The 25540-nt window shown below is 42.9% G+C and overlaps 1 protein-coding gene across 5 annotated transcripts in view; it reads left to right on the top strand.

The window, feature by feature from the left end:
• Nucleotides 1-8465: 8465 nt before the first annotated feature.
• Nucleotides 8466-25540, top strand: part of gpr185b (G protein-coupled receptor 185 b) — a 27894-nt gene continuing 10819 nt past the window's right edge. The window contains exons 1-2 of one of the 5 annotated variants that reach the window (XM_079371999.1): nucleotides 8515-8837; nucleotides 10617-12219. In XM_079371999.1, the coding sequence (XP_079228125.1) occupies nucleotides 10619-11689 (1071 nt within the window). In that variant the 5' untranslated portion in view covers nucleotides 8515-8837; nucleotides 10617-10618 and the 3' untranslated portion in view covers nucleotides 11690-12219. Of the gene's footprint in view, nucleotides 8838-8887; nucleotides 9746-9778; nucleotides 9962-10616; nucleotides 12220-21471; nucleotides 25532-25540 lie in introns of those variants that run through there. The other 4 variants (XR_013781640.1, XM_079371998.1, XM_079372000.1 and 1 more) reach the window with 4 other exon arrangements.

The following is a 25540-nucleotide window of genomic DNA, read 5'->3' as shown; positions in this document are numbered from 1 at the left end:
GTGTGTGTGTGTGTGCGCGTGTGTGTGTGTGTGTGTCGGGCAGCAGTGGTGTGGCACAGTGGGGTCCTGACCCACAGCTGCTCACAGTGACAACAGTCTATCTGGTCGCATCACTGTTTCTGTCACTGAAACACACAACCACACACACACACACACACACACACACACACACACACACACACTTACACAAACACATACACAACACTGTCCATTTAACAATGTTCCCTGTTCTCTGACTTCCTTTCACTTTCTTAAATACAGATCGAAGCTCGAATGATAAGTGGTAAATAAGGCCAAAGAGTAGCTAAATTAAAAGATAAATGTTTATTATTTTATCCTCTAAGTTAGGGCCTTATATTTATTCATTTGCGGTTAATACATGTCCGTGCACATTTGTTGTTGCTGCTGCTCTTTTTAATGGCACATGGTTGCATATTATCTTGAAATGTTTGTCAACCTTTCTTTTTAACCTTTATACAGTATTTAGTAGATATTTTTAAAACCTTTACAGTTACTTTACACCGTGGTTCAGAGACAAACGTGTTTTTAATTATTTTGTATGTCCAGCTTGTGTTGAAAAATTGACAAAAAAGACTTTGATAACTACAGATAAGCTATATTTGTATCTTTGTCACCGTTTAGCGAGTTAGCTAGCTAGCTAACTCGCTAGCTAGCTAACTCGCTAGCTAGCTAACTCGCTAGCTAGCTAGCAAGCTATGTAGAAAACGCAGTATATTAAAAGCTGCATTCATCCCAGTCTCCATAAATGATTGTTTTTTTTCCAGCAATGGGACCTTTAGTATCTTTACATGACTCGTATGTTACGTGAGGTCGGCATTAGCTCAGTCCTTGTGTTGGGTTACCTGCTCAAGTCTCGGTTTAGGATTTAGGATTCTGGACTTTTCTGTATCACCTTGCTCCAGAAGACAGTAAAACCTTTTGTTAGGTTTTGTGTGTTCAAGTGTGCTGCCTCTGGGTTCATAACACTACTCGTTACAGTATATCCTTGCTGCTCCAGTCTGCTGTCTGTGAGAGGTGAGTGAGTCTCCATCTTTTATTTATGGCGTTATATTGACTTTATTGTATTTTCCGAGGGGCGTTATTGTATGATGCCTCGCTCATCCTTTATTTATCTCTCTTCATGTCTCTGTGTCACATTTTTATTCTTGCCCATCTGGTTTATCCTCTCTCTCTCTGTCCTGCAAGCAATATCGTTCAAATCAACTCACTCCGAGATCTCATTCTTCTGTGTTTCTGCCTCCGTCAGCGTTACACACACACACACACACACACACACACACACAGACGCTCTCTGTAGGGTTCGTCTCAGCGGCGACTTTACAGCACCACAGGTCTCTGCAGGAAAGGCCTGCAGACACATCACTCACACCAGGAGACACACACACACACTCTACGAGTGAACGAGTGTGTTACAGTATGTCAGGTTTTACATGAGGTTATTTCCGCTCACTGACCTCTTTCTGACGTCACGCTCTAAAATCCCTTGACAAAATCAAGCTGTGCGTCGAGTGTGTTAATGGTCACAGCACTCATCGGTTTTCTCTGGTGTCATTTCCCTCCCTGTGAGATTTGACAGAAAGTGTATCAGTAATGCATCAAACGTGACACGCTCATTTAGGGGGGCCGAGAGACAACGTAAAGTTTGTGGGTTTTGTCCTTCCCTTTAGCTGTGCTCTGACATTAAACATTTCTGTGTCACAGCATTGAGTTTCCCCTCAAGGCTTCATAACATTAAAAAAAAAAAAAAAAGACTAATTAAGTGGTTGATCTTACAAATAAAGGAGACTTGTTTCCCTCACATTGCAGCATATCGAACACACGGACGTTTTTAGAAAAGGTCAAAAGGACTTCAGAGATGGAGGTCATGTGGTTGTTTAACAAAGTACAGTTTAACTCCAGAGGTTCAATATGGAGCGGATACAGTTTGTCCACCAGCTGATTAGTAAACCAAATACTAATCTGGAACAAAGACAAGGAAAGGGTCCTTCTTTAAGTTTTTCCAAACATGAGGTTCTGCTGCTTCGTCCTAAAAGATAACAAATTGCAAATTCTGTAAGGATTTGGATGGTTTGTCTAAAACAACCAGCAAATTTTAAGATGAAACCAAAAGGACCCAGAGGCGTGTCCAGAGGAGGCATGGGCACTTCAGTTTGGCCACCTCAGGTACGGACCCAAAATCCTCCACCATGATTCGCTCTTTGCCTTATCAGAGGCTGGACTTATCAAGTATTCAAAGAGTTTTCACAGACTGACACCTTTCTTTAATTGTTGATGTATTTTCTTTTACTTGTACTTTAAATCATAAATGAGAACTTAGCACATCTTAGTCATAAGTAGAAAAAAGGAATCAGTCCCTACTAATTTAACAGAAACATTGACAACTGAATTAATTAGTTCAAGTTACAGGAGTTTCATGCCATTTCTTCTTTTTGAAGGAAAACTCTGAAGTGCGTACGAAAAGGTAACAAGTTCCAGCCGGTCACAGTCTTGAGTTAGGCATGGCTTTATATGGAAATCCTGTTTACTGCCAAATTGTGTTAAAGTCCCGAGTCGGTGTCAGGTGTGAAAATGATCTGATCTGATTTTCATCATGTTAACAGGGACAGGAGAGGAATAAAAACTCCACTGGGCTTGGCGGACTGATGGGCTTCTCAGCCAAACAGAGGGAAAGAGGAGGACAATGCACATGGGCCCAGAGGTGAGGGGCCATCTGTTAACTGACTGGCCCGAGACAAGAGCCACGGCAGCTGGCCGGCATCTGGTTACAGAGGCCAGGAGCTCGATCCAAAAGGAGCTGGAGGGCAGTCAGTGAATGACAGGACTGTGACAAAGAAATGGACGGCTCCAGTTGGAAGCAGAAGAAGAATTAAAGCCATGACTGGAGGGCATGTTGGTCTTAATGGACAGATGGAGATAAGGAGGCAGGGACGACCAGAATCAACGTGTGACCACATGACTCATGGAGCCGCATTTACGTGTATTGTTAGGCAGCGCCCTCTAGTTGCCAAAGTTATAATGAGGCAGCAAAGAAGGACAGGGGAAGTAAGATCAATCACAGAAGGTCAAAGATCCCGTTAGTTATTAACTATCAACACAAGGTTTGATATGAATTTTTAATGTGGACTTGAATATTTTTTTAATAGTTGTTGAAACGTTGAACTTTCGTGAAACTTGGTTTCCGTTAACGTGGATGCATATAACGTTAATAAGAGCACAGCGCCCCCTTTACTTTAAAGAGCTTTCTGAATTACGACCTGGGGGCTTTTATTGTGAAGTGCTGCTTGACCTACACAGAGTTTTTTTTTTTTTTTTTTATTAAAAAGAGACCATGTAGGAATTTTGAGTTTTCCAACCCCTAATTCACACATACTCCGCGTACGCCGCGGTCCGTCAGCGCTAGGGTTTTACGCCCTCAGACCGCTCGTGCCCTTCCCCACTGGGTCCGTTTCTAGAACACCAGCGTAGCGTTGCGCACCCATGAGCAGCTGTACGCATATCACAGGAGAACTACAAGATCACAGGAGAACTACAAGATCACGCGGGAATCTGCCCGTCGCATATGAGATTTTATATTACTCTGTATAAACTAAGATCAGAAATGTTTGATACTTCAGCCAAGATTTCTTCCCACACAGTATCCTTTCACACTCTTTCTCCCTCTGACTCATACCTGAGAAGTTTCATGGTGTCACTAATGTCGTCATCTCCAGTACTTAGCCCCGCTTAAATGACCGATTTCCGGCAATTACATGTCACAGTGGGGATCATTTGCACGTGAAAATGCTCACTGGGGCAGGTGATGTCTCATGTCATTAAGCTACACTAGAAGAGAACGGGACAAATGAAGAGAACAATGAATCACCTTAATGTGATAAGTACGCACACAAAATCTTTCAACACCATTTTGTAACTCCTTCTCACACACACTCAAATTGTCATCTGGTCTCTGTAATCCTACGAGTGTTTCAATAATTGTTCTTTCTTTGTACAAATGTACAAAGAAAGAAAGAGTGTTCCTGCTAAACTAAACGATAAAACTGGTGAGTTGCTAGCTAGCTTTACAGTACAGCTAACATTAGCTTACATTAGCGCTGAGCAGACATCAACTTCCCATCACAGCAGCTTGACTCACAAACATAATTCACGTTTGAAATTACATAGATGCTTGGAGATGCCTAGGCTCCATTTCCTTGATGTGTTTTTTTTTTTTTTTTTAATCCTGAATCAGTTGTTTTCAATAAGGAGAGAGAGGCAGCCGCATGGAGAAAATAGCACAGCACCCAGCGTCTTTTTTTCCTGAGCACTTCGCCTCTTTTGCGCGGCCGCTCCTAGCACTTTGAGTTGAAAGTCGTTGTTGATGTGACAGTCACTCTTTTTTTCTCCGTGTCTGATCAAGAAATAAAAAAAAAAATCTCAACAAAAATAATAATAAAACATTCAGTAAAAAGAAACGGAGCTGTGTCGGTCATGCAGCGGCAGTTGCCATAGAGACAGGACGGACGTGCAGCGATTTTATTCTCAGCAAACGTTCCAATAAAAGTCAGGTTGACATGGGAGCCTTCTTCGTAAAAATGTGTAAAAAAACTGATTTGAATATGTTTTTGTGAACACAATCGGCCCAGCTCAGTGTTGTGCTAGGAGCATACACACTCACTTCAAGCTGTACTCTCACAATAAAGAGGAACAACTTTACATTTCTATCAAGCAAAGACTCTGTGTAGTCCATCAATTTGTTCTCTCTATCGCTGCCTTGCTTTCCCTCTTGACCTTTCGCTGAGACCTTTAATCAAAGCAGAGTTATAGCTCCCCTGAGCCATCGCTAACTACCGAATCACACGTCCTGACACTGCTGCGGGGATTTAGACGGTAAAAAGTCAGTGTCCTCCTCTTAATCCTACAGCTCCTCGCTGAATAATTCATGTTTTTCTTTTTTTGCTTGTGGAGAGAGACTTCGGCTCCGTCTGGTGATTCAGTTCGTGATTCAAACTCAAACGGCTCTTAAAGACCTGGCGAGTGACGAGGAAAACGAGGGCGAACGCGTCACAGTCTGGCAAATGATGCGGAAAGCCCAGAAGGTTTGACGAGTTCAGCGTCAACATACGTCACTACTCTCGTTCAATAAATCTGTTCGGTGACGCAGCAGTTTTTGACTTTCGAAGGTTGACCTTGTTTGTGCTCACCGACTTACTCTTGGTAGTTTTGAATGCCCATCGATGCTGCCATGGCAACGGTGTCTGAAGACGCGATTGACAGCAAACATACCAAACATCGTTTTTTTGTATACAAGTTTGACAGAAAAGATTAATAACGATCGGTGTGTTTGCAGGTTAAACGCGAGCAGAACTCTTCTAACATTTGTATTCGACAGGCTAACCTGTCGAATGTGAGATGTGAGGTGCCGCTTCGGCCAGAGGGGGCGCCAAAATGAAAGTAGCTGTAAGTAATGCATGGAGCATTATGTAATCAACACATACACTTTATATAAGTGTGCATAAAATAACTTTAAAAAAAAACACCTTTAAAATTCATATGATAGGACATTGGACCTTAGTACTAGATGTAAGTCCCTGGTTTGTTTCAAACGCAGGTCACCGACAGATCTGCTTCCTTTGGAGCGAGAGAAAAATGCTCTCCTCTGTGAGAAATCAATTTCAAAGAAATCTCTTTAAAAAAACAACAACAACACTTTATCTCCTCCAATTTAAATAGAGATAAGCAGTAAGTGTCAATACAAGGCCTGTCCTTATTAGGTGGATTTTCTTCTAAGCATCACACTCAAGGGAAACCCAGTTGTTGCTACTTGAAGGCGTGTGTAGGTGTGAGAGTGAGGGGAGAGAGAGGAGGAGAGGAGTATTAGTCATCCACTCTCACTGCTCAGATTTTCCCCGCCGATGTGTGTAGGGGGATTTTAAACCAGCACGACCCTGTTTATCCTCCGTTTTCGCGTGTTTACACGACAACTTCTTCTACTTTTTACGCGCACCTTTTTCTGCGGTGGCATTTTCCACGTGACGTGACGCCGCCTCACGATCATAAAGAAACGTATACGTGTACCTCTGCACCGCTGCCCCAAATACGAGGCAGAGTTACACAACTCAATCTCAACGAGAAGCGTCTGTCCTCTGGTGACTGTCATCCCAGAGCAGCTAAAGATCAGAGCTTCACGCTGCATACGTGATGTAATGCAGTTTGACTTAAGCGTGCTTTGTCATCACTGTGTAAAAGAGAGCGTGTGCGTGTAGTAGACGTTGAGTGAGAAGAAGAGAGAGAGAGAGGGGGAGCGAGACGCGAGCGAAGGGCCAGCTTTTCTGCTACAAAGCATACCACAACAGCAAGATGATGTAACAGCTCTCAATTACCCATGGTGCTTTGCTGGAAAGATGAATGAAGTTGGATATGGAGAGGGCGTCAATGAAGAAGCACGCACACGCACGCACATCATCTGTATTCTGATCATGTGTGGTGATTCATACACAACAGAAAAAGAAAGACAAGATGCTTTAACTGGAGGGAGTAGGGTGTGTTGACTATCAAAAAGAAATATAAATAATTCTCCTTTTCTATTTATTGATTGGCGTGTGGGCTTAACAACGGATACATAAAGAAAGAGGGAAAGAAATTCGACAAAGACAAATGAAAAGGTTGGCAGTTTGGAGACCGTGTGGGCCAGCTCAGGAGTTTTGAAACAATGCAACTGAGCTCGATATCGTGCCAGGAGAGAAATGTTTTTTGTTTTTTTTACGAGACTTGAAATCAGAACATCACGCACCAAATATACAAAAAACGGATAACATTGTTGAAATATCTGGGAAAACAAATTCCCTGATCTTAAATTCAGCAAGGATAAGAAAGGTCTAATGTCTGACAAAAATGCCTTAATATTTTGTCCTAAAATCAAGTTTGGACCAATTTAAAAGGAGCCCATTAAACAAATTGATTTATTAAATTGCCCACAAGACCCCAAATCTCTTATCGAACTACGTTATATCACATTACTTAGCAACAGGCTAGCTTACTAGCTCAACAGCAATTTTGACATGCTACGTCACTCATAAAATAAGCCCCCCCCCACATCAAGCTATCTACAGACGTGCTAGTATATAGCTAAATGCTAACGTCACGTAAAACACAACGTCCGAGGGTAATTGGTAGTGGGAGGTCAGCTCACGCTGTACGAGTGTGTGCAGCCACGTCACCAAAACTTCAAACGTAGACAATAATCCGACTGGTCAGGAGAAGCCGATCAGGCCAGGATCGTCCTGACTCGCCGTACACTGCTCAACTAACAAGACGTGACAATATTTGAGCCGATGATAGAATCAGCCGGGTGACTCAAAAATCAGGTTTTAAATCTGACCTTCATTTATGCGTTCTGAAACCCGGACATGGACCGTGTTGTGGGTGTGTCTCCCTCAGACCCTGGACTTTCAGTGTTCATGTGTTGTGTAGCAGGGAAGGTCTGAGTCCGAGTCCGGGTGGTACGAGAGCGGTGTGGGAAACGAAAGATCCAGAGGAGGAAGGGCGAAATCCTCGAACGCTTTTTTCCAGTGTGAACACATCACCAGGGTCTGGATTGTCTGTACGGATAATAAGCACAAGTTTGTTAGTTAAATGTATACATTTGAACAGTAGACATCTTAAATTAATGATAAAAACATGAAGTGAGAGTGAAACTGTCACTTTCAATTGTTCTTTTTTTATTTTTTACGTTGGTTCATTCTGTGTTTGAAAGCAATTTCCTCCTCTTATAGATGAGCCTGCCCATCACGCACGTCTGTCTCTATCTTGTAGCCTGAATTCAACATCTTAATCAGTATGTCTTTATTAACCAGTCTGCACACTGTGCCACGGTGGATGGAAAGCAGCCTGCAGGAACACACACACACACTGCAGTCTGAACAAAGCTGGTGGTCTACTCCACATGCAGCTCTCTCTGCCTTCACGCATGGCGACACATATGTGCCCGGCGTGCGTGCACATGTGCGTGCACGTGTGAGCAATGCGGTCGGATACCCATCAGCGCTCCGAGATGCAAAAACCCCCCACCGGCATGAGCAGCACCACCCCCCCCCCCCCCCCCCCCACCACCACCACCACCACCACCACCACCAGCAGCAACCTGCTTCACGAGCTGGTTTCACTGGAACCACGACTAATCTCCCACATGTGCAAGATACAAGTAGAAATTTGTTTTTTTTGTATTTTACACACCTTGTCACGCAGCGTTTGAGGTGGGAGGACAGAGCGGAGTCAGACTCACACGTTGTACTTTTGAGTCAGCGTGCAAAGTGGGATAAAAACATCACCTCGCACTTTTATTAACAGCTTATTTGAATAAAAATAAATACATAAATAATTCACATTTCAGATTCAAAGAGGAACACAGATTACAAGTTTTTTTTTTAAGTAATAATCCAGCATATTATTTTATTTTTTTCCCCCCCAGTCTCATCTCTGTGATTCACACGCCGACCATGATGACGGTGTCTGGAGGAGCGGATTCTTTCTGACGTCAGACGAGGAGAATGACACGCGCCTCCAATGAGGGGCCGAGGATGTGCAGCGCGAGGACGGAGCTTCCGACAGAAGGCTAATAACCATGCCAACCGAGGAATATAGCGCTCTCCGCTGACTGAGAAGGAAAAAAAAAAAAAAAAGAAAAAAGAAGAAGAAGAAGAGGGGGGGTGGGGGGAGAACGAGAGGGGGGAAACCCTAGAAGAAGAAGAAATTCAAAATCTAAACAGAAATACACCGTGGAGGAGACAGGAAGGAGAGACGACCCGGTTTCCTGCAGGGGAGAAGAAGAAGACAAGCTGGTAATTTTCTCCTTTTTTTGTCTCTGTGGCGTGGTCTCCCTCCCTGTCGCTCTCTCTCCCCCCCTCCCCGTCCCTCTCTCTCCCCCTCTCTCTCTCTCGCTGGCTCAGGGACTGCACTGCTGCAGCTGAATGAAACTGATCCAGGTATTTTTTTTCCTCCAGTTATTGCTTAAACAAAAACAAACACACCAAAGAGGTTATAAACGCTCGTGAATGGATTTTTTTTTTTTTTTTTTTTTTGCAGTGCGCGCGCTGCTTGTCGGTGGCTGCTTCGTGGCTACTGCACGAGCTCCTCTAAACCGCAGGGATGAAAGCCACTCGGCTGCGGGGGCTTTTAGGAGCTCGTGGTGGTGACCTTCCCCCGGCCGTTTGCAGTCATTGACGGCATGTGCGCGCGTGCGTGTGTGTATGAGCGCGTGCGCGCGAACATGAGAAAGAAAGGAGGAGGAGTGCGATGAGAAATAAAGGGGGCGGGGGGTTTGAGGGAAGGTTTGTGTGGAGATTGAGGTGGGAGGTGTGAGAGGGGAGGATTTTTTTTTTTTTGTGAATGGAGCTCCACATCAACATTTTTGGCGCGCACGGCTGGCAGTGCTAAAATTAGCCTCCGTCGGATTTCTTGTCTTTCGATGCGTCTGCGTGCGGCAGCGGCGACAGTAGCATACGGAATAAGAATCCAAATCGACGAGGAGGTTGTCGATGCTGAAGCGGGCTCACACGCATGCATGCACGCACGCACGCGTGGGCACGCGCACATACACGCCACCGGTGAATAGGACAGCAGCTACCACCGCGCCATGCCCCAGGACGTCATGCACCATTTTTAGAGATGCTCTAAAAATAGAATTTGTTGATGATGGTTTTGACTGTGAGGAAATCAAACATCTGCTTCAATTTCTGGCACCTCGTAGGTAGGAATGCACCTATTTTAAGATCCGTTTTTTTTGCTGTTGGATTTCCTTTTTTTTTTTTTTTTTATACATATTATTATGTGTGATTGAGCTTCTTGACCGGCCTCTCTTGAGACAAAATGGAAGGAATATATCTGTGATTTAAGGAGTCCATAACCATCTTCGTGTGCGTGTTCCCACCTGCTATTGTGCTGCTTCTAATTACCTGTCAGCATGGTGCGTGGGAGCTGCTGGTGACGTGCGTGCCTGGGTTCAAGAGCTTGGTTGTTTTCATGAATGGATGAATGAGTGAGTGACTGAATGGGCGGATGGATGAAACATGACTTGTTTGCCTCTTCAGCACGGGGGGATATACGGCATCCGTCCTTTTACTTCCATGCGTTCCTTCTTTTGTTTTCTCCTCGACTTCGCTCTTTTTTACTCTCTCTCTCCGCGTTACTTGCACTCTCCTCGTCTCTTGACTTTTCCCTCTCTTCCCTTCGTTTCTTCTCTCGCAACCTTAAAAAAAATTGCTCTTCTCCTTTTTATAGGTACGTCTCGTTTCCTCGTTTTGGCCGTTTTTCTCTCACTTAATATCTCCGTTGTTTCGACCTATCGTTCTGAACTTTTAACCCCTTCTCTTATTCCCAAATCCCTTTGGTTTCCTCTCCTGCATATTTGATGGATTTCCCTTGTCAGTACTTTTCCTGTTTCTCTTTCATAACAACCTCCTTTTCTCCTTCCATGTCCCTCTTATTCTCTCTTCTGTCCTCGTTTAACTCAAATGTTCTCTTCATCAATCTTCTCCTTCCTTCTTTTCTCTGCTCGCTTGTTCTTCCACTCATTCTTTGACTTGCTTCTTTCCCTCCTTCCCTTCCTTTTCTCTCTCCAGCTATGATTCTCTCCTTGGCTGCGGTCGCAGCCATGAGTAGTGGCGGCAGTAGCAGCCTAAACTCCTCCTCGCCCCTCGACCCTTTCGACTCCTCCACCTCCTGGAGCCTCGGCGAAGACCCCTCCAACTCCTCTTCCGAACCGGTCGTGAGAACTCTGACCCCGGACCTCCAGCCGGCGACCACCGCCGTGGTCGTCCAGGAAGTAAGCCCGTGGGATATTGCGCTTTGCGTGACGGGGACGCTCATCTCCTGCGAGAACGCCCTGGTGATCGCGGTGCTGTTCTACACGCCGACGCTACGCGCTCCGATGTTCATCTTGATTGGATCCCTGGCGGTGGCGGACCTCCTGGCGGGTCTGGGCCTCATCTTGAACTTTGTCTTCACGTATTTGGTCGACAGCTCGGTGGAGTTCGTGACGCTTCTGTCAGTCGGACTTCTCATCTCGGCCTTCTCGGCGTCCGTCCTCAACATCCTCGCCATCACAGTGGACCGCTATTTGTCCTTGTACAACGCCCTGACCTACCACACAGAACGGACAGTCACCTTCACCTACGTGATGGTGATCTTCATCTGGGTGTTGTGTTTCACGCTGGGATTGCTGCCGGCGCTCGGCTGGAACTGTCTTCGAGACGATTCAGCGTGCAGCATCTGCAGGCCGGTCACCAAAATCAACGCCGTGGCCCTCGCCGTCACCTTTCTCCTCGTCTTTGCCCTGATGATGCAGCTCTATCTGCAAATCTGCAAGATCGCCTTCCGCCATGCGCAGCAGATCGCCGTGCAGCATCAGTTCGTGGCCATCTCCACCACAAAAGGAGTCTCCACGCTGTCGGCCATCTTGTGTGCCTTTGGGGCGTGCTGGCTTCCGTTCGCCATGTACTCAATTGTTGCAGACTCGACCTACCCTGTAATATACACCTACGCCACAGTTCTACCAGCGACCTGCTGCTCTGTGATTAACCCCATCATCTATGCGTTCCGAAACCCGGACATCCAGAAGTCACTGTGGATGGCGTGTTGTGGGTGCGTCCCATCCAACCTTTCCCTCAGACCCAGGACCTCCAGTGACGTGTAGCAGGGAAGGTTTGTGTATGTTCGGTTTGAGTCTTCACGGCGAGTCCGGGTGGTGCGAGAGAGTCACGGGGAAACAGGGTGGGAGGCTGGTGGGCGAGGAAAGAGACTTCCTCTTAACGCCGGTAGGTAGGCTACGAGGAAAGGCATGTCTGGCCCGGGGGCGAGAAGTGGCGCCGGCCACAGGAAGGAACTTGCATGGTCAAAAAAAAAAAGAAAAGAAAAAAAAAAATAGAGCTAATAAAGATCATGTGATTGAGGTGGTGTGAAACCAACTGCAAAAACCTGATGAAGGTGTCCTCATGGCGGTTGTGGAAGTTAGTCAGGGTGACTTTCCCAACCGACCTCCTTCAGAGCGCGAGACGCGAGGCCTACTTCCTCCAGAGTAGCATACTTTACGTGAGGGTCGGAGTTTTTCTAAATCTCCACAGGACCTGAGCTCAGGCAGCACTGCATGGTTATGCAATCAGAAGGAGTTAAACACGTCTTTAAATACTGTATTTGTTTGAACTGAAGTGGATAAAAAAAACACAATGAGCTAAATGTACCCAATGAATGACCTTGAGTCGTCTCAATGAGCTATCTCTGCAGTCTTCTCCTGAAAGGGAAAAATCAAGACTATTCCCTCCCTTGAAACCTTTTTAGCAGCCGTGTTCCCTTGATCTGGTGCAGATTAATTAATTCATGATTTGTAGACAGAGGATGCAAAAATAACTTGTGTGTGCTCGGATAGAGATGAGATGGGTTTTTTTTTTTTTTTTTTTCCAAGATCGTTAAAGCGCTGCTGGTTTGTCTTTTCCCATTTGCCAAAAAAGCCTGAAAACGAATTCTAATGTAAGAAGTTAGCGGTCCACAATCCAGAGAAATCTTTAATTACATGCCATCCCTGCTAAAAAAAATAAATAAATCTAAATCCACAATGAAAGCTGAACTGCCAGGCCTTGAAAGCATATAGAACTGTGTCAATGTGCAAAACCTAGAGAGGGATTTCCATCTGTAGACTGGTGTGTTTATGTTTAGTGTCATGAAATCAAATCTGCTCTCTGTTGGAGAACACCCCCCCCCCCCCAAAAAAAAAAAAAAAAAAACAGTTTCTCAGCCAGCTGCTACGCCGTGACTGTGAAGCGGCGAGCGAGCGAGCGAGGGAGAGAGCTGAAATCAGCACCAAGGACAGCGGCACTGCAGCGCACCGCTTCCCTGGGAATGGTCTCGGCTGCAGGGGGGGAAGAGCGCTGTAAAGTAGGCTACGCTGTTCTCTACTCCATCTTGAGAGGAGAGCGCGAGTCGAGGACTGTTCCAGCTTGAGAGGAGTTGTTCGTCTGATTCACTGGTGATTGCCGTCTTTTTTTGAAGTCTTAGCTAAATATACATTTTTGCATTTTCCCTGATTCAACCTTGAAAAGCCAAACAATAAGTATGGATTTTTTTTCCTTTTAAAGTGTGAGAGAGAAACGTTTCTTTTTCAAATCTGTTATATTTTCTGGTTTTAAGTAAAGATCACACAGAACATTTCAGCGATTAGCTCATTTCTAGACTCAAAGCAGTTGCATCAGTTATTAAAAATCAAAATGGTTCTTATGAGAATTACTGATTTTGTAGCCTTTATTTTGAAGGCATTTAGGTAAAATTAAGGAAGAACAAAGACAGTTAAAGTCAATCTACGTATAGGTCGAAAAAGAAGTGACTGCACAAAATGACTCCAATCAAGCTGAAATCGACCTTAAACGTCCACTTGAGATCGTGTGCTGCGACTATGATCCCCGTCCTTTATTGTCCTCTGTTGTCTCCTCATCTCTACTACATCTCAACCACACAAATTATGCATGAGCAAAAAGCGATGTATGGGCCCCATGAGCGCCGGTAAAACAAGGCGTTTGACACGGGCAAGGTGAAAGCAGCCGATGTTTTTCGACGTTTATCTGCATCTGCAAAGCACCATTCAGGCCCCGAAGCTTCTAAATTTAGAGGCAGTGCTTTAGCTCCATTGCTTGATTGATTATCCATTAGCTAAAGCCGAGCATGATCCATATTGAGTCGGTCATTTTTCATTTGGACAGCGTTGGTTGTCCACAGGACATCCAAGTTGGACAACTGTGTCTCTGCTTTGGTTTCCATGCTATGATTTATTCCAAAGATCTTCTAACACGAGCCTTAAAACTGACTTTATTTCTCTGGATTTTGCTCCGTAAGCTTTCCCTCTCTACTTCCCTACCTGTCAGCAGTAGCAGTTAATTCACTGCGCACGCACAAGCAGCGAGCGAGCTCTCCCCCCCCTCCCCTCCCTGAAGGCTGTGGCGGGTTAGAGGCGAGGTGACGTGGCGTGAAATAGAAACGCCAAGTGAGACGCTTTAACGTAACCTTGGGTCACGTCCACCACACAACCCAATCAGGATAATGTTATTCCCCCGTGTAAGGCCATCGTGTGAGTTTAATCCAGCTAACGTTATTAACATCTCAGTAATAAGAGAGCGGGGAATTGGCCTAATGTTCGGAGGATGTAGTCGGGATGAGCTGGGAAGGAGATTTATGGCCAACCTCTGCCTGCATGAAAATGATCCTTGCCGATAGTTTCTTTCCCCTCAGAAAGGAGTCATGACTAAGCTGCTGGCACGCTGCTAATAAACTGTGTAAGAGGTGAACTGGCTTTGGGAAAACTTCATGGAAACTGTACGGGCTGGAAATGGGTTTTTTTTAAATCCCTGTAAACTCAACAAACTCAAATTACAGGTTGTTTCTGTTACACTTCCAAAATTAAGGCTTTCTACCAAATAAACAAAGATAAACGACAGCAAAGAAAACAAACAAACTTTGGCGCTGAGGAGATGCAGGTTTTTTGATTATTTTTTTTCTACAGTGTACATTCAAAGTAAGAGTATGGGCATTTTTTTTCTTTTTCTCGGCGGCAGCAAACAATCAGTTGTCCGCAGACATACGCAACGATCTTCTTTTTGGAAACGACAGAATCTCTTTTGTCTCTTTTTTTTGTTTGTTTTGTTGTTTTCTGCCTTATTGGAACAAAAAAAAAAAAAAAAAAGTCCTTCGCAATAATGTCCAACTGCATTTTGCTGTGTACAAAAAGCCACAATGGAGAAAAAGAGAGAAAGGTGACAGAAGAAGGTGGTTAACTTTGAATTGACTGTGGACTGAAAATGAAAACGTCAAAGCAACAAATAGCAGATTGCTCTGTGTTTGAGATGTGGCCTGGCTGGCTGGGGTAGTTATAAAAGTAGGACAAACCCAAATATAAAGCGAATGCTCTATTTCCATTTATAGATGCATTTGCAGAAACAGGTCTCGCCACATTATCATATTTACTCTTAAAATTAGCTTCTTCTTTTTTTCTTCACGTGAGCAGTTAAAAATAACGTTTGAAGGGTCACACGTGCTGGAAAATTCAAACCACCTCCTTCTGTCTTTCTCTTTTTTTGCTCAATCGCTGCATTGATAGAACTGCCTATTGGTTTAAAGACTTGCATCTCTTATACATTGAAATAGTTCCAACGCCTCAGAAGTTGGAGATAGATGGATGTTTGGCACACTTGGTGAATTGCAGTACTATCCGGGGGTGAATCATCAGTTGTGCTAAGGCAAAACTAATCGATCCCAGAGAGTAAATTGAATCTATTTCAAGTAGGAATCTGATGCAGGTCCTGTTGGCACAACGCACAATGATGTGTGAGACTTGCTTAGTCACCTGTGTGTTGGAGACGCTAGATGGGACCAGACTTAGATCAAACGGGAATGAATGATGGAAAAAAAATGTGTCAGTTTACTAAAATGGAAAATTATAAATAACCTGCACATTTTAAAGATTTGTATTTGGTTTTTTGAGGCCTTTGTCGGCGAGACAGGACAGTGGATAGAGATGGAAATACAGGTAGGCTCCGCCCACAATAGCCTCCGTATGTGGAGACGCGCGCTAACCACTGCGCCACCAGCGCCCAATAACCTCACAGAAAATAAAAAGACGCTCAGTACTTTAATGACCCTGGCTATTGTTATCACGACGCCAATTAGCTCGCATGCTAACAATTTGCTAACCAACATACAGCAACAAATACCATTACAATGCGGCATGTAAGTGTTTTTGCTAGCTCTTCGATGTTGCTCTTACATGCTAGCAGAAAGCTTGACGCCTTCTGTTTTTGAAACGGCTCCGTTTTTCCGCTGCTGATGAGCCTCCGGAGCCCCCCCAGCAGTAACAAGATTAACATCACTCAGGCTTTGTACATTGTTAGCGATCATGTATCTGATCGCCTACTAGCATGCTAACAATGACCTTTCAGAGCTCCAATAAACATGTTACCATTGGGTAATTTATTTGTAGTTTCACAGTCAAATTAAAGGGTTTACTGTCCGCTAATTCAAATGTCAGTGTAAAAACACAATATAAGGACGACTGGGATGTTACGATGCCTGACTAGCACTAGCATGTTTCTGGCTGGTAGCAGTTAGCTTCTCATGCTTCTAAACACGGTGTGAATATTACCAATAAAACATCAACTTCATGGCAATTTTCCAGGATGACTATTTGACCCAAGTCTTGAGGGAATCTGGACCACAGCTCAGCTTGATCTAGAGCGTCACAAAACGGCTAACGTTGTTAGCGGCATCGATTGTCCCATCTAGCGTGTCCATCCGGCGATCGTTGAACAAACGCTAACGCTCATCTGTGAATATGCCACAACTTAGTCAAACCATTCCTTGGGCAAGAGTGGAGCGACCTCTCACTGTGTGTGTGTGTGTGTGTGTGTGTGTGTGTGTGTGTGTTCTCCCCGCTGGGATCATAGCCAATTGTAATGAACCATAACTCAACCTACTCTCACTGTAAACACACACACACACACACACGATGGTTCTGTCGGCCGCTATATAGGAGTCTAATTCAATTTAAAAACAGACAAAAAGAGAAATACTGTACAAGTGAGTGTGGGTGTTATTTTTATTATGCAATGCTGTACAGAAATGTATATTTTTGTAATGTTCATCAGGGCATGAGTTACAAAATATGGTCGCTGCTGTGAGTGTGTATGTGTGTGTGTGTGTTTCTTCCTCTTCTTCGGTGTTCTTCCTACAAAAAAAGAATTGTTTAGGTGGGAAAAAAAAGAGGTTGTGTGTCGGATATGCTGAAAAAAGTGCCATATTCTTTGACTTTCTAGTGTCTTATCTTTCTGTTTATGTACATACACGTGTGTCAAAGATGCTATTCTCATGGTTGAGCTTGAAAATCTGTAAACAACAACAACAAAAAGGGTCACAAACAGCAGCCATGAGCAGCTGGATAGAGTAAGAAAACAAGTACATGGACTTGACCTTGACATTGTCGAGGGAAATTTGCCTCTTTTTTTAAATGTGCTGTAACTTCAGACTTTTTTTTTTCCGCAGGCAGCAACAAGATGAAAGATGATAGTGTTTCTGTGATATGTCTTCTTGACTTGCAGTAATCTCTGCCACTAAATGACAGGGAAAGAAGGGTGGGGAGATTGTGAGCGTGACAGCATTGTACGTCACAGAGTCCGGTTTCCAGTGACGTCATTTGAGTCTGAATCGTGTCTCAGAGAGCAGGTCGTTTCAAAGACATCCCACTCATTTCTTCACTCCTACTTTTTCTCCTTTTTTAACAACGGCCTTCTTTTTTTTTTTCTCTCCTCGTTCTTTCTAACATCTCCCTCTTGTCCGTCTTTGCTGCTTCAAACATCCCCCCCGTCTTTCGTTAGCTTTTTCTCCTTGTCATCGTCTCAAAACCTCCCATCGTCTCCGATTACATTTTGTCCTCAGAACCGAAGGAAGGGAGCCGGTCAGTCCGTGTCTAAAAATAGTCACTCTGCAGGTAAAGAGAGTGAAGAAAACGAACACATAAAGAAAGACTATAAAAGAAAGGAGTGAGGTGGGAAGGAAGAATCAGCTCTTCTTTTCGTATCAGTGGACAAAACGTCCGATTTACCGTCCTCTAAGATGTTGTCAAATCCTTCGCACAATTACCCGTTCGTGTTTTCCTGTTTATTTCTCATCCATGTTATTTCTTTGTCTCATCTGAGCACAAACATTAGCAAAGAGAGTTTTTAAAGCAGGGTTCTACGGTGAGTGCTAACAAGTAAGCATCACCAAGGCGAGGCTATGCTAAGCTAGGCTAACATTTTCCATCCAAAAACCTACAACTGAGTAAGGAGAGATTGTCAATCAAAAAAATACCACTACAGAGCTAATTTTCTATTGGACCGAGTATGGCCTTCATGGAAAAAAAAACACATTGTTTTATGCGTTGATGTTTGTGTGGATGAGGAAGCGGCGTGTGTGGCGAGCGTCACTGTTCAAGCTCAAAGCGAGCAAAGTGTTGTGGGTAATGAAACTGTGATGTCAGAGACCTAAAGCGGGGTCCTTCAAATCATGTTTTCTTTTCTATTTACGTCTTATTTATTTCCTGTCCTCCTAAGTTCGTGTTGTGAAACCGTCGATAAAAAGTACAAATGCACTTTATAAAGTTGGACATGTTACACATTGCACTTGTAAATGTCGAATGTAAAACCTTAAAGAAAGAGATTTATTTTTACTATTGTAAATAAACAAGAAGAAAAAAAAAACAACTGGAAAAAAAGTGGAGAATAATTTGCCAAATAAACGAAGAACAACAACAGAATAAAGCTGTGATGTTTTTTTTTTGGATGTTTTTTGTGTTGGATCGATGTTAATCCACTGACGTGCGTTGGTGGGCGTTAGCGTGACATTGTGTGCGTGTGGGTGTTCTTACGAGTGCGTGTGTGGGGATCGAGTCTATATCACGGGTCACTGTGGTGTCAAAGGAAAGCCTCGGCATGTAAAAAAAAAAAAGAAAAGAAAAGAAAAGCTGATGAATTATTAAAACCGCTCTTTGCTTGCATAAGAGCAATAACGGGGCGAGAGACAGAGAGAGAGAGAGAGGAGGTAACAGGGAGACTCCAGTCAGACGTGAAGTGCTCTGTCGTAAAACACGGAACATCATGACATCATGCAATTCACATTGAACATCTTTTAACGAGTGCAGCGTGGACAGCTAGCGTGCGCGATAGCCAACGCTCGCGCGATGTCAGACAATCTGCAGGACAGGCTGTTTGCGAACGTTGGATCAGCTTTTTCCTGGAGGATCCTTTTTTTTTTTTTTTTTTTTTCTGGGTTCAATGAGAACCAGTATGAGCCGTAAACTAAACTTTAAGACTTCAGACTAAACCACGTGTTTAGTCATGTTACAAATATGTTTCTAAGTCACTCTTCGGGGGGGCTGTTAGCTGTGCTGCTCCTAATGTTAGCTCAGCTTGTTGTAGGTGGGAAAAAAAAGATGAACTTGGGCTTGCTAAGCCAGGCAATAAACGATGAGTCATAATCAGAACTATGCCAGGTCGATCAAACAGTGGTGAAATAATATCCATATTAACTAGGACAATTCTCGGTATCTTTTTTTACATTTTCTTTAATTTTTTTTGCGTCAAAAAAATATCAAAGTCTTGACATCTTTTGATACAGGGAAGTCAAACTGGTGTCAGAACATTACGATAACTGGGACTGACTCCCATTAAGGCTTCTTAATGAATAGTTATCGATGTCGACGACGCCGGTGAAAATTTAACCTTTAATCAGTCAAATGTGTGCGTTGATTCTCGTGTCGAACAAACAAGCTTGATGTTGTGTGTGTGTGTTTGTGTGTGTTGGACTCCTTGACTCACCTTTATGCAGTCTCTTCACGGAGGGAAAGAGCTCCCCCATGTGGCCAGACGTAGGTACTAGAGGGACAGAAGAGGAGGAAAAAGACGCAGCATCCACCCACACACTCGCCTCCCTTCTTTTACGTCATTTCAGCAGCTCCGAAGCAAAGCCTCTCTCCCCCCCCCTTTATTTTTTTTTGCCCCAACCTTTCTGTCTCTCCATTTTCTCCCTCTTCCCCTCCCTGTCTGTCTCCCCCCCCCCCATCTCTCTTTTCCCTGTATGAGTCAGAAAGCTCTCTTCACCATCTGCTGCAGGATGCTGAAAATCACCTCTGTGTACCTGAATGTTTGACAGCCAAAAAAGAGCACAGAAGGTGATGATATTCCTGCATCTGTCGTGTCTGACACACACACACACACACACACACACACACACACACCTCTTCTTCACCCTGATCTGAAATTCAAATGAGCGTTTGACTGAAACCTGTGAAGATTATTTCTTCCACGTGGCCAGGAAATGACCCAAGGGTGTACTTAATGTGAACCAGACTTCATTAGCAAATTATCCTTCAGCGTGTTCAAGCTTTCCAGGAGTTATTTTAACATATTGCCCAGTGACTCTAATGTGATGCCCTACATCTCCCAGAATACCTCGACAACACATCGGGACACTGGTTTTTATTGGTGTCGTTAGAAAAACCCAGTCTATGTGTAAAATGTGACCCAGATTGATTCTTGTTTACTGAGACCGACAGTTTGCTGGAGAAAACAGAGATTTACATGCGAGTACGTATGGCATGCTTTATGCCATCAAAATAATAGAGTATATACAGCGAACCTAACAGCATCCACAGCCTCCCATCTGCTGCCTTGATGCTCTGCCAACAAGCTTCTTTTTAAGTGTCTTTGGCTGTTTGGCAGCAGACTTGCTGCCATTAGTGTCGACCATGTCTTCAGTGGTTTCTTTTAGCAGTCTAACGACAGGTAAACATCTGTGGTGAGTAACTGCATACCTGCCTGGTGCTTCCATTTTTTTTTAAACTAAATGAATTGAATGCAATGCTGTTTATTGACGTCAAAGTAGCATGCTTTTCAAGCTGACCGTTAGGACTGAGGTCAAATCGGAAAAGAGCTGAAATTTATCCGATTTCAGGACATTTGATGTTAGCTTAAATTTGATTTGAAAAGATTCGATTCCGTGTGACTTGAGCTGGGCAAACTGTCACGTGAGTTGAATATGCATATAAATAAAAAAAATATAAAAAATCAGAATGGCCAAATTGGGTAACATTGTCCTGCAGTGTGAATGTAGATTTAGGTGCTATGTGTAGGAAGTGTAATATTTGTGTCTCGGTTAAAAAGAAATGGAACATGGAGTCCCCCAGGGCTCAATGTCTGGTCCCCTTTTGTTTAGCATTAGCATGCCTGTGATCTTGAGTGACCCTTCATATAGGTAAACAGTCACATACAGTGATGGTCCTCCACTTCAGCTGTTTCTTGGGCAGCTGATAAACAGTATCATGCTGGACCAGTAAGGCCTTGAAGTAGCTATAAATGTCATGGGTAACAAAAAAAATAAGGTCACGCAGTAAAGCCAAATGTCAAATACCAGGAATGAAAATGAAAACGTTTTTGCTTACATGCACCTACAGTACGTCACTGTCACTGCTGCAAATGGCTTTACGCTTGTGTAATTATATCAGTCTATAAAGTAGGTTAATATTTTAGTCAGTGACGAATATCTCCTTTATCTCTCCATTGGAGAAGACAAAAATAAACATCTGGATGAGTCATCAGATACGTCAGATAAATCAGGAAAGCATCGTGCATTTAAAAAGGCTTATCTGAAGTCTTTCTTCCAGGATTAGATCAGGATTAAATTTAGACACTAGCAGAAAAGAAGGATTCAAGAACTGTTTAGAAATCAGTGACCTGAAAAGTCTCATTTAAACTGAATCGTCTGCATCCCTTCTGACAAACAAACCTTTGAGCAACACATTTATCGGATCGTTTCTTTTTGTGCTTTTTTGCACTGACCTCTCTCTCACTCTTTCTGTCTGCTGTGTCGCCATCTGTGTCACAAAATGACTCCTCTCACACCAAACAGCACCCACTGGTTCCTTCTCCATCCTGCCAACGCCCAGAACAGCACGGCTCTGGAACAAACCATGTCGACAGTGGCGGGCGTGTCGCGGAGCTGAGAAAACGGAGTGACGATCGCTGGATTTACGCCACAAATAAAAGATGACTGATAACGATAAATGAATGCTAATCTTTTTAGAACGGCTGGGTTCTTTTCTTTTTATACATATGAAGTTATTAGCTCCAAGTTCTGATGCCCTGTATACAGCATAATATACACTGGTTATTCTGTTTTTAGTGAGGTGATGCTGCTACGCTGCCACCTATGGGTCAAATGGCACCAAATTTAGAATAGCCACTCAGCCATCATATCTTTATATTTCCACCAAATATGGAAGCAATAACAAAGTGTTGAGAAGATTTGTGTTCCATTTTTTTTTTGCTAACATTTGCTTCAAAGGTCCTCTTACTGGAAAACTGTACAGGATGTTAAAACAAGTGGAAATAAACCAGTTCCAAGAGATGTTCTGCACACAAGCTGGTGAGAATTTCTCAAACTGTGTCGGAGAAGTAAGATGCAAAGAGATGTGGATGAAAACATCTCGAGTCCTGAGCTGTACAACCAGGAAGTGTAAAGCTAGTTTGACGAGTTGTTGTCCCGAAACTAGAAGGACGTACAGATACCTCACGTTCCTACAGTTTGATAAACAAGCGTCTGTGCTTGACGTCAGTCCACGTGATGTGTGTCAACCAACATGAACAAAGACGTGTGTGCAAGTGTGCACTGGAACATGTACCAATACACTAAATGCAGATGTAAAATAAATAAATAACAGATCCATTTTTTTTCACCATTTATTGTCTATAGTAACATGCATACTTGCTTACAGTTGGTTTTAGTGTGCATTACACAGTTTTATTTTGTTCCCTTGTCTATGTTATATTACCCCAAATGTACTTTACAGGCTTCCTTACCAAAAAGTTTTTACAACATGATTCATTTCTCACATTTTCAACACATAATAATAAAGTACTCTCACAAGCCAGTCGCCAAGGATACAAAAACAAAAAAGATGGAGATATTAAATCTCAGTGTCTGGTTTCTTTTGTCGTCCAGATTTGATCAGTAAGGGCACGAAGTTGAAATATTTGACGGAGCCGGCACAGAAAACAGATCCCAGGTTTAACAGTCACAACTTTACATTCTTTGAAGTTGACAGGTCTCGAAGTGCTCGGATTTGAAGAAGGGATATACTGTTATCAATGGGTATTTTTTAAATATTCTTTCTGAGTGCCAGATCCACATTCTCGCTGCTCATTGTGCTTCTCTACTCAATGTTTGTTTAAAAGGTTTTTGGCCGACTTCTATCTATTCTCACGGAGGCCATTTTTCTCAGATATCATATTCTTGGTGGGAAGCTCAAACGCTGCATTAGAGAACGGTTAGTAGTAAGTTCGTCTTCATTTACAAGGTCACACCAAGTTAAATCAAACTAACAGCTAACACTAGAGTCCGACCACTTCCTGGCTAATATTTACATCTGTGTTACACAGTACGATAGTTAAGCTAAAAGGTACACGAGATGATGGTTTTTTCAGCAATATTTATGGTCTTGGCTCAGCCTGCCTTGGTCATGGTCTTGACTCAGTCTTAGAGAACTCTGGTCTTGGTCTAAGTTAAACGTAATGAAAGCTAGCAAGCAGTTATGCTAGCTAACAGCAGTGTTAGCGAGCCAAATGTTGTGCTAGCCCTCAGTAAACAGTTTGATAGATTTAGATTTGACGATTATTATTTTGTCATCAAAGGTTTTTTTACATTTTAAGACCTGGACAACAAAGATACGACATTTTAACACTATTTGAGCTTCCCATCCTTCGTGTGATGTCAGAGGAACAACGGCCGCCATGCAAACATGATACATTACCAAAATCTTACCCCAAACAATCATTTCCATTGTCCACTTGCTTTTCCCGTTAGAATTTAAAGTCATCACGGTAGTGCAGCTGTTAGGTGAACCATTCATCAACTATTGTGCGGTATTTATGTACAAAAACTAAATAACTGGTTCTCTCCCTTTTAAAAACTTGGCGTTTTCTGTCCTGAACTAATATTCAAAATTCACACATTCAAACCATCTGAGACACATGGATTACACCGGCTGCGATCTTGGTTTGGTTACGTCATTTACAGTTATTAAAACAAACTTGGTATTTCGCAGATCCAGACTGCTTTTTTTTTAAATTAATTTTTTTAAATTGGGCCACACTTTAAAATGATGTAGCGATCACAGATACAGCTTAGTTATTTATTTTGAAGGCTGTAGTTACATTGTTCCTGTGAATAACTGCTACACTCATCTCATCTCATAATGGATGAAACCCGTGCCTAATTTCCTTTTCTTTGGAGCAGGATATATATTTATGTGCAAATAGATTGAATTGGATTTCCAAGTAAATACCCGCAGTATAAGAAATCTGTCTTCCTCATAAATGGATGAAGAAACCACTGCTGAAGTCAACCAATGAAACAGTATCAGTTAATGTCAGTAGGTTGGACAGAGGCTTCTGTACATTGTCATGTTTCAGTGTCAGACAACACTTGACAAGATTTACCAAAGAAAGACTCGAAGGTAATCGAGGTTGCACTGGACAGACGGACAAACAAGCTGACTTAGCGAACGAGCGTCAACATCGACTTGAATCCTGTTTTTATTGGGATGGTTTGAAAGTGCTTTGGCTTGAGATTAAATTAAGAAAAGGTTTCTCTTCATAAAGAGTTTTTTTAATTTTTTGGCGGCTTTTCTGACATGTGTACAACTTCTCTATCATGAACGTCAATCCTGGCCCTCCAGTAGAAACCCCTCCCCAAAAAATAAACCAAATTGCACAACTCACTGCAGCACATTTCAAAAGTAAAACCACATTATAAAAACACTACAGTCCAATCAGCTCATACCGAGAATTAGCCAAACCTATACTGAAAAGAGAGATAGATAATATACTGTATATTACTGTTGCAAGTCTCCTACACTTAAAGAGTATTTATAGTCCAGAGGCTGCGTTCACAAAGCCTCCATGGACAGCAGTGCAGGTCCAGGGTCGCGTATGACAGAGTGGACGTGATCTTTGACCCCGGGTCTCATCGAGGAGCTTTGTGAGTCCAATGCTGTCCAGTGTGGAAGCGTTTATATAAGAGCAAAACCACAGCACACAGTCACTGGCTGAAAATGTCAAGCTTCTGATTAATTATGAAAGAAACCTAAAATTAAAAAATATGAAACAAACCAAAAGTGATGCCAGAAGCTCGCTCACTTGTTTTATTTGTTCAATGCTGTGATATGGAGGCTGAATGACGAGCTTCAACAAGCTCGGTTTAACAAGAAAAGAAAAAAAAAACAGATTACATCTGAGAGGGTTTTGTCTTTTCTCACAGTAAAACTATGAAACTTGGTCAGAGGGAGACCTGCTGTTTATCACACTGTTAAAGAAGGAGTTCCAGGTTTACACTGACATGACGAGAGTTTGGCCTTCCAGTCGATTTATTCCAAAACTACAACAGAACCAGCATCATAAGTTCTCTCTGTACACACCTAATAATCCACTTCACATACAGGAGTAAATGTTGAAAAGAGTTCATGACAACAATGGCCGAATATGAACTTTGTCCTGTGTTCTGGGCATCTGCATCATTTCTAATAAATGAATTAAAAAAACACTTTGCATCTATTTTCCTGATCATAGTAAAATACGTGTTATACACAATTCTCTTGATTTTAAAACGACGTGTTAAAAGGATTAAATCAAACATTTTAATTTAAAAATTACGAAGGTACAACTTGTGATGTAGCGGCTCGAATAGGTGTGATGTGTTTTTTTTTTTAAATTTTAAGTACTTCCGAAGGCTATTTACTAACCTTTCTTCGATTATCGAAGAAAGCGTTTAGCCTATCAAGCTAGCTGCATATTCATCCGTTAGCATTCAATCCCGCCACAGTTCACGCTCCAGAGATGGTTCATTAATTTAAAATTAATTTAAAAATTACGAAGGTACAACTTGCGATGTAGCGGTTCGAATAGGTGTGATGGTTTTTATT

The sequence above is a fragment of the Symphodus melops genome (assembly GCF_947650265.1).
Source record: "Symphodus melops genome assembly, chromosome: 20".
NCBI classification, from domain to species: Eukaryota; Metazoa; Chordata; class Actinopteri; order Labriformes; family Labridae; genus Symphodus; species Symphodus melops.
This window is presented reverse-complemented; position numbering and strand designations above follow the sequence as displayed.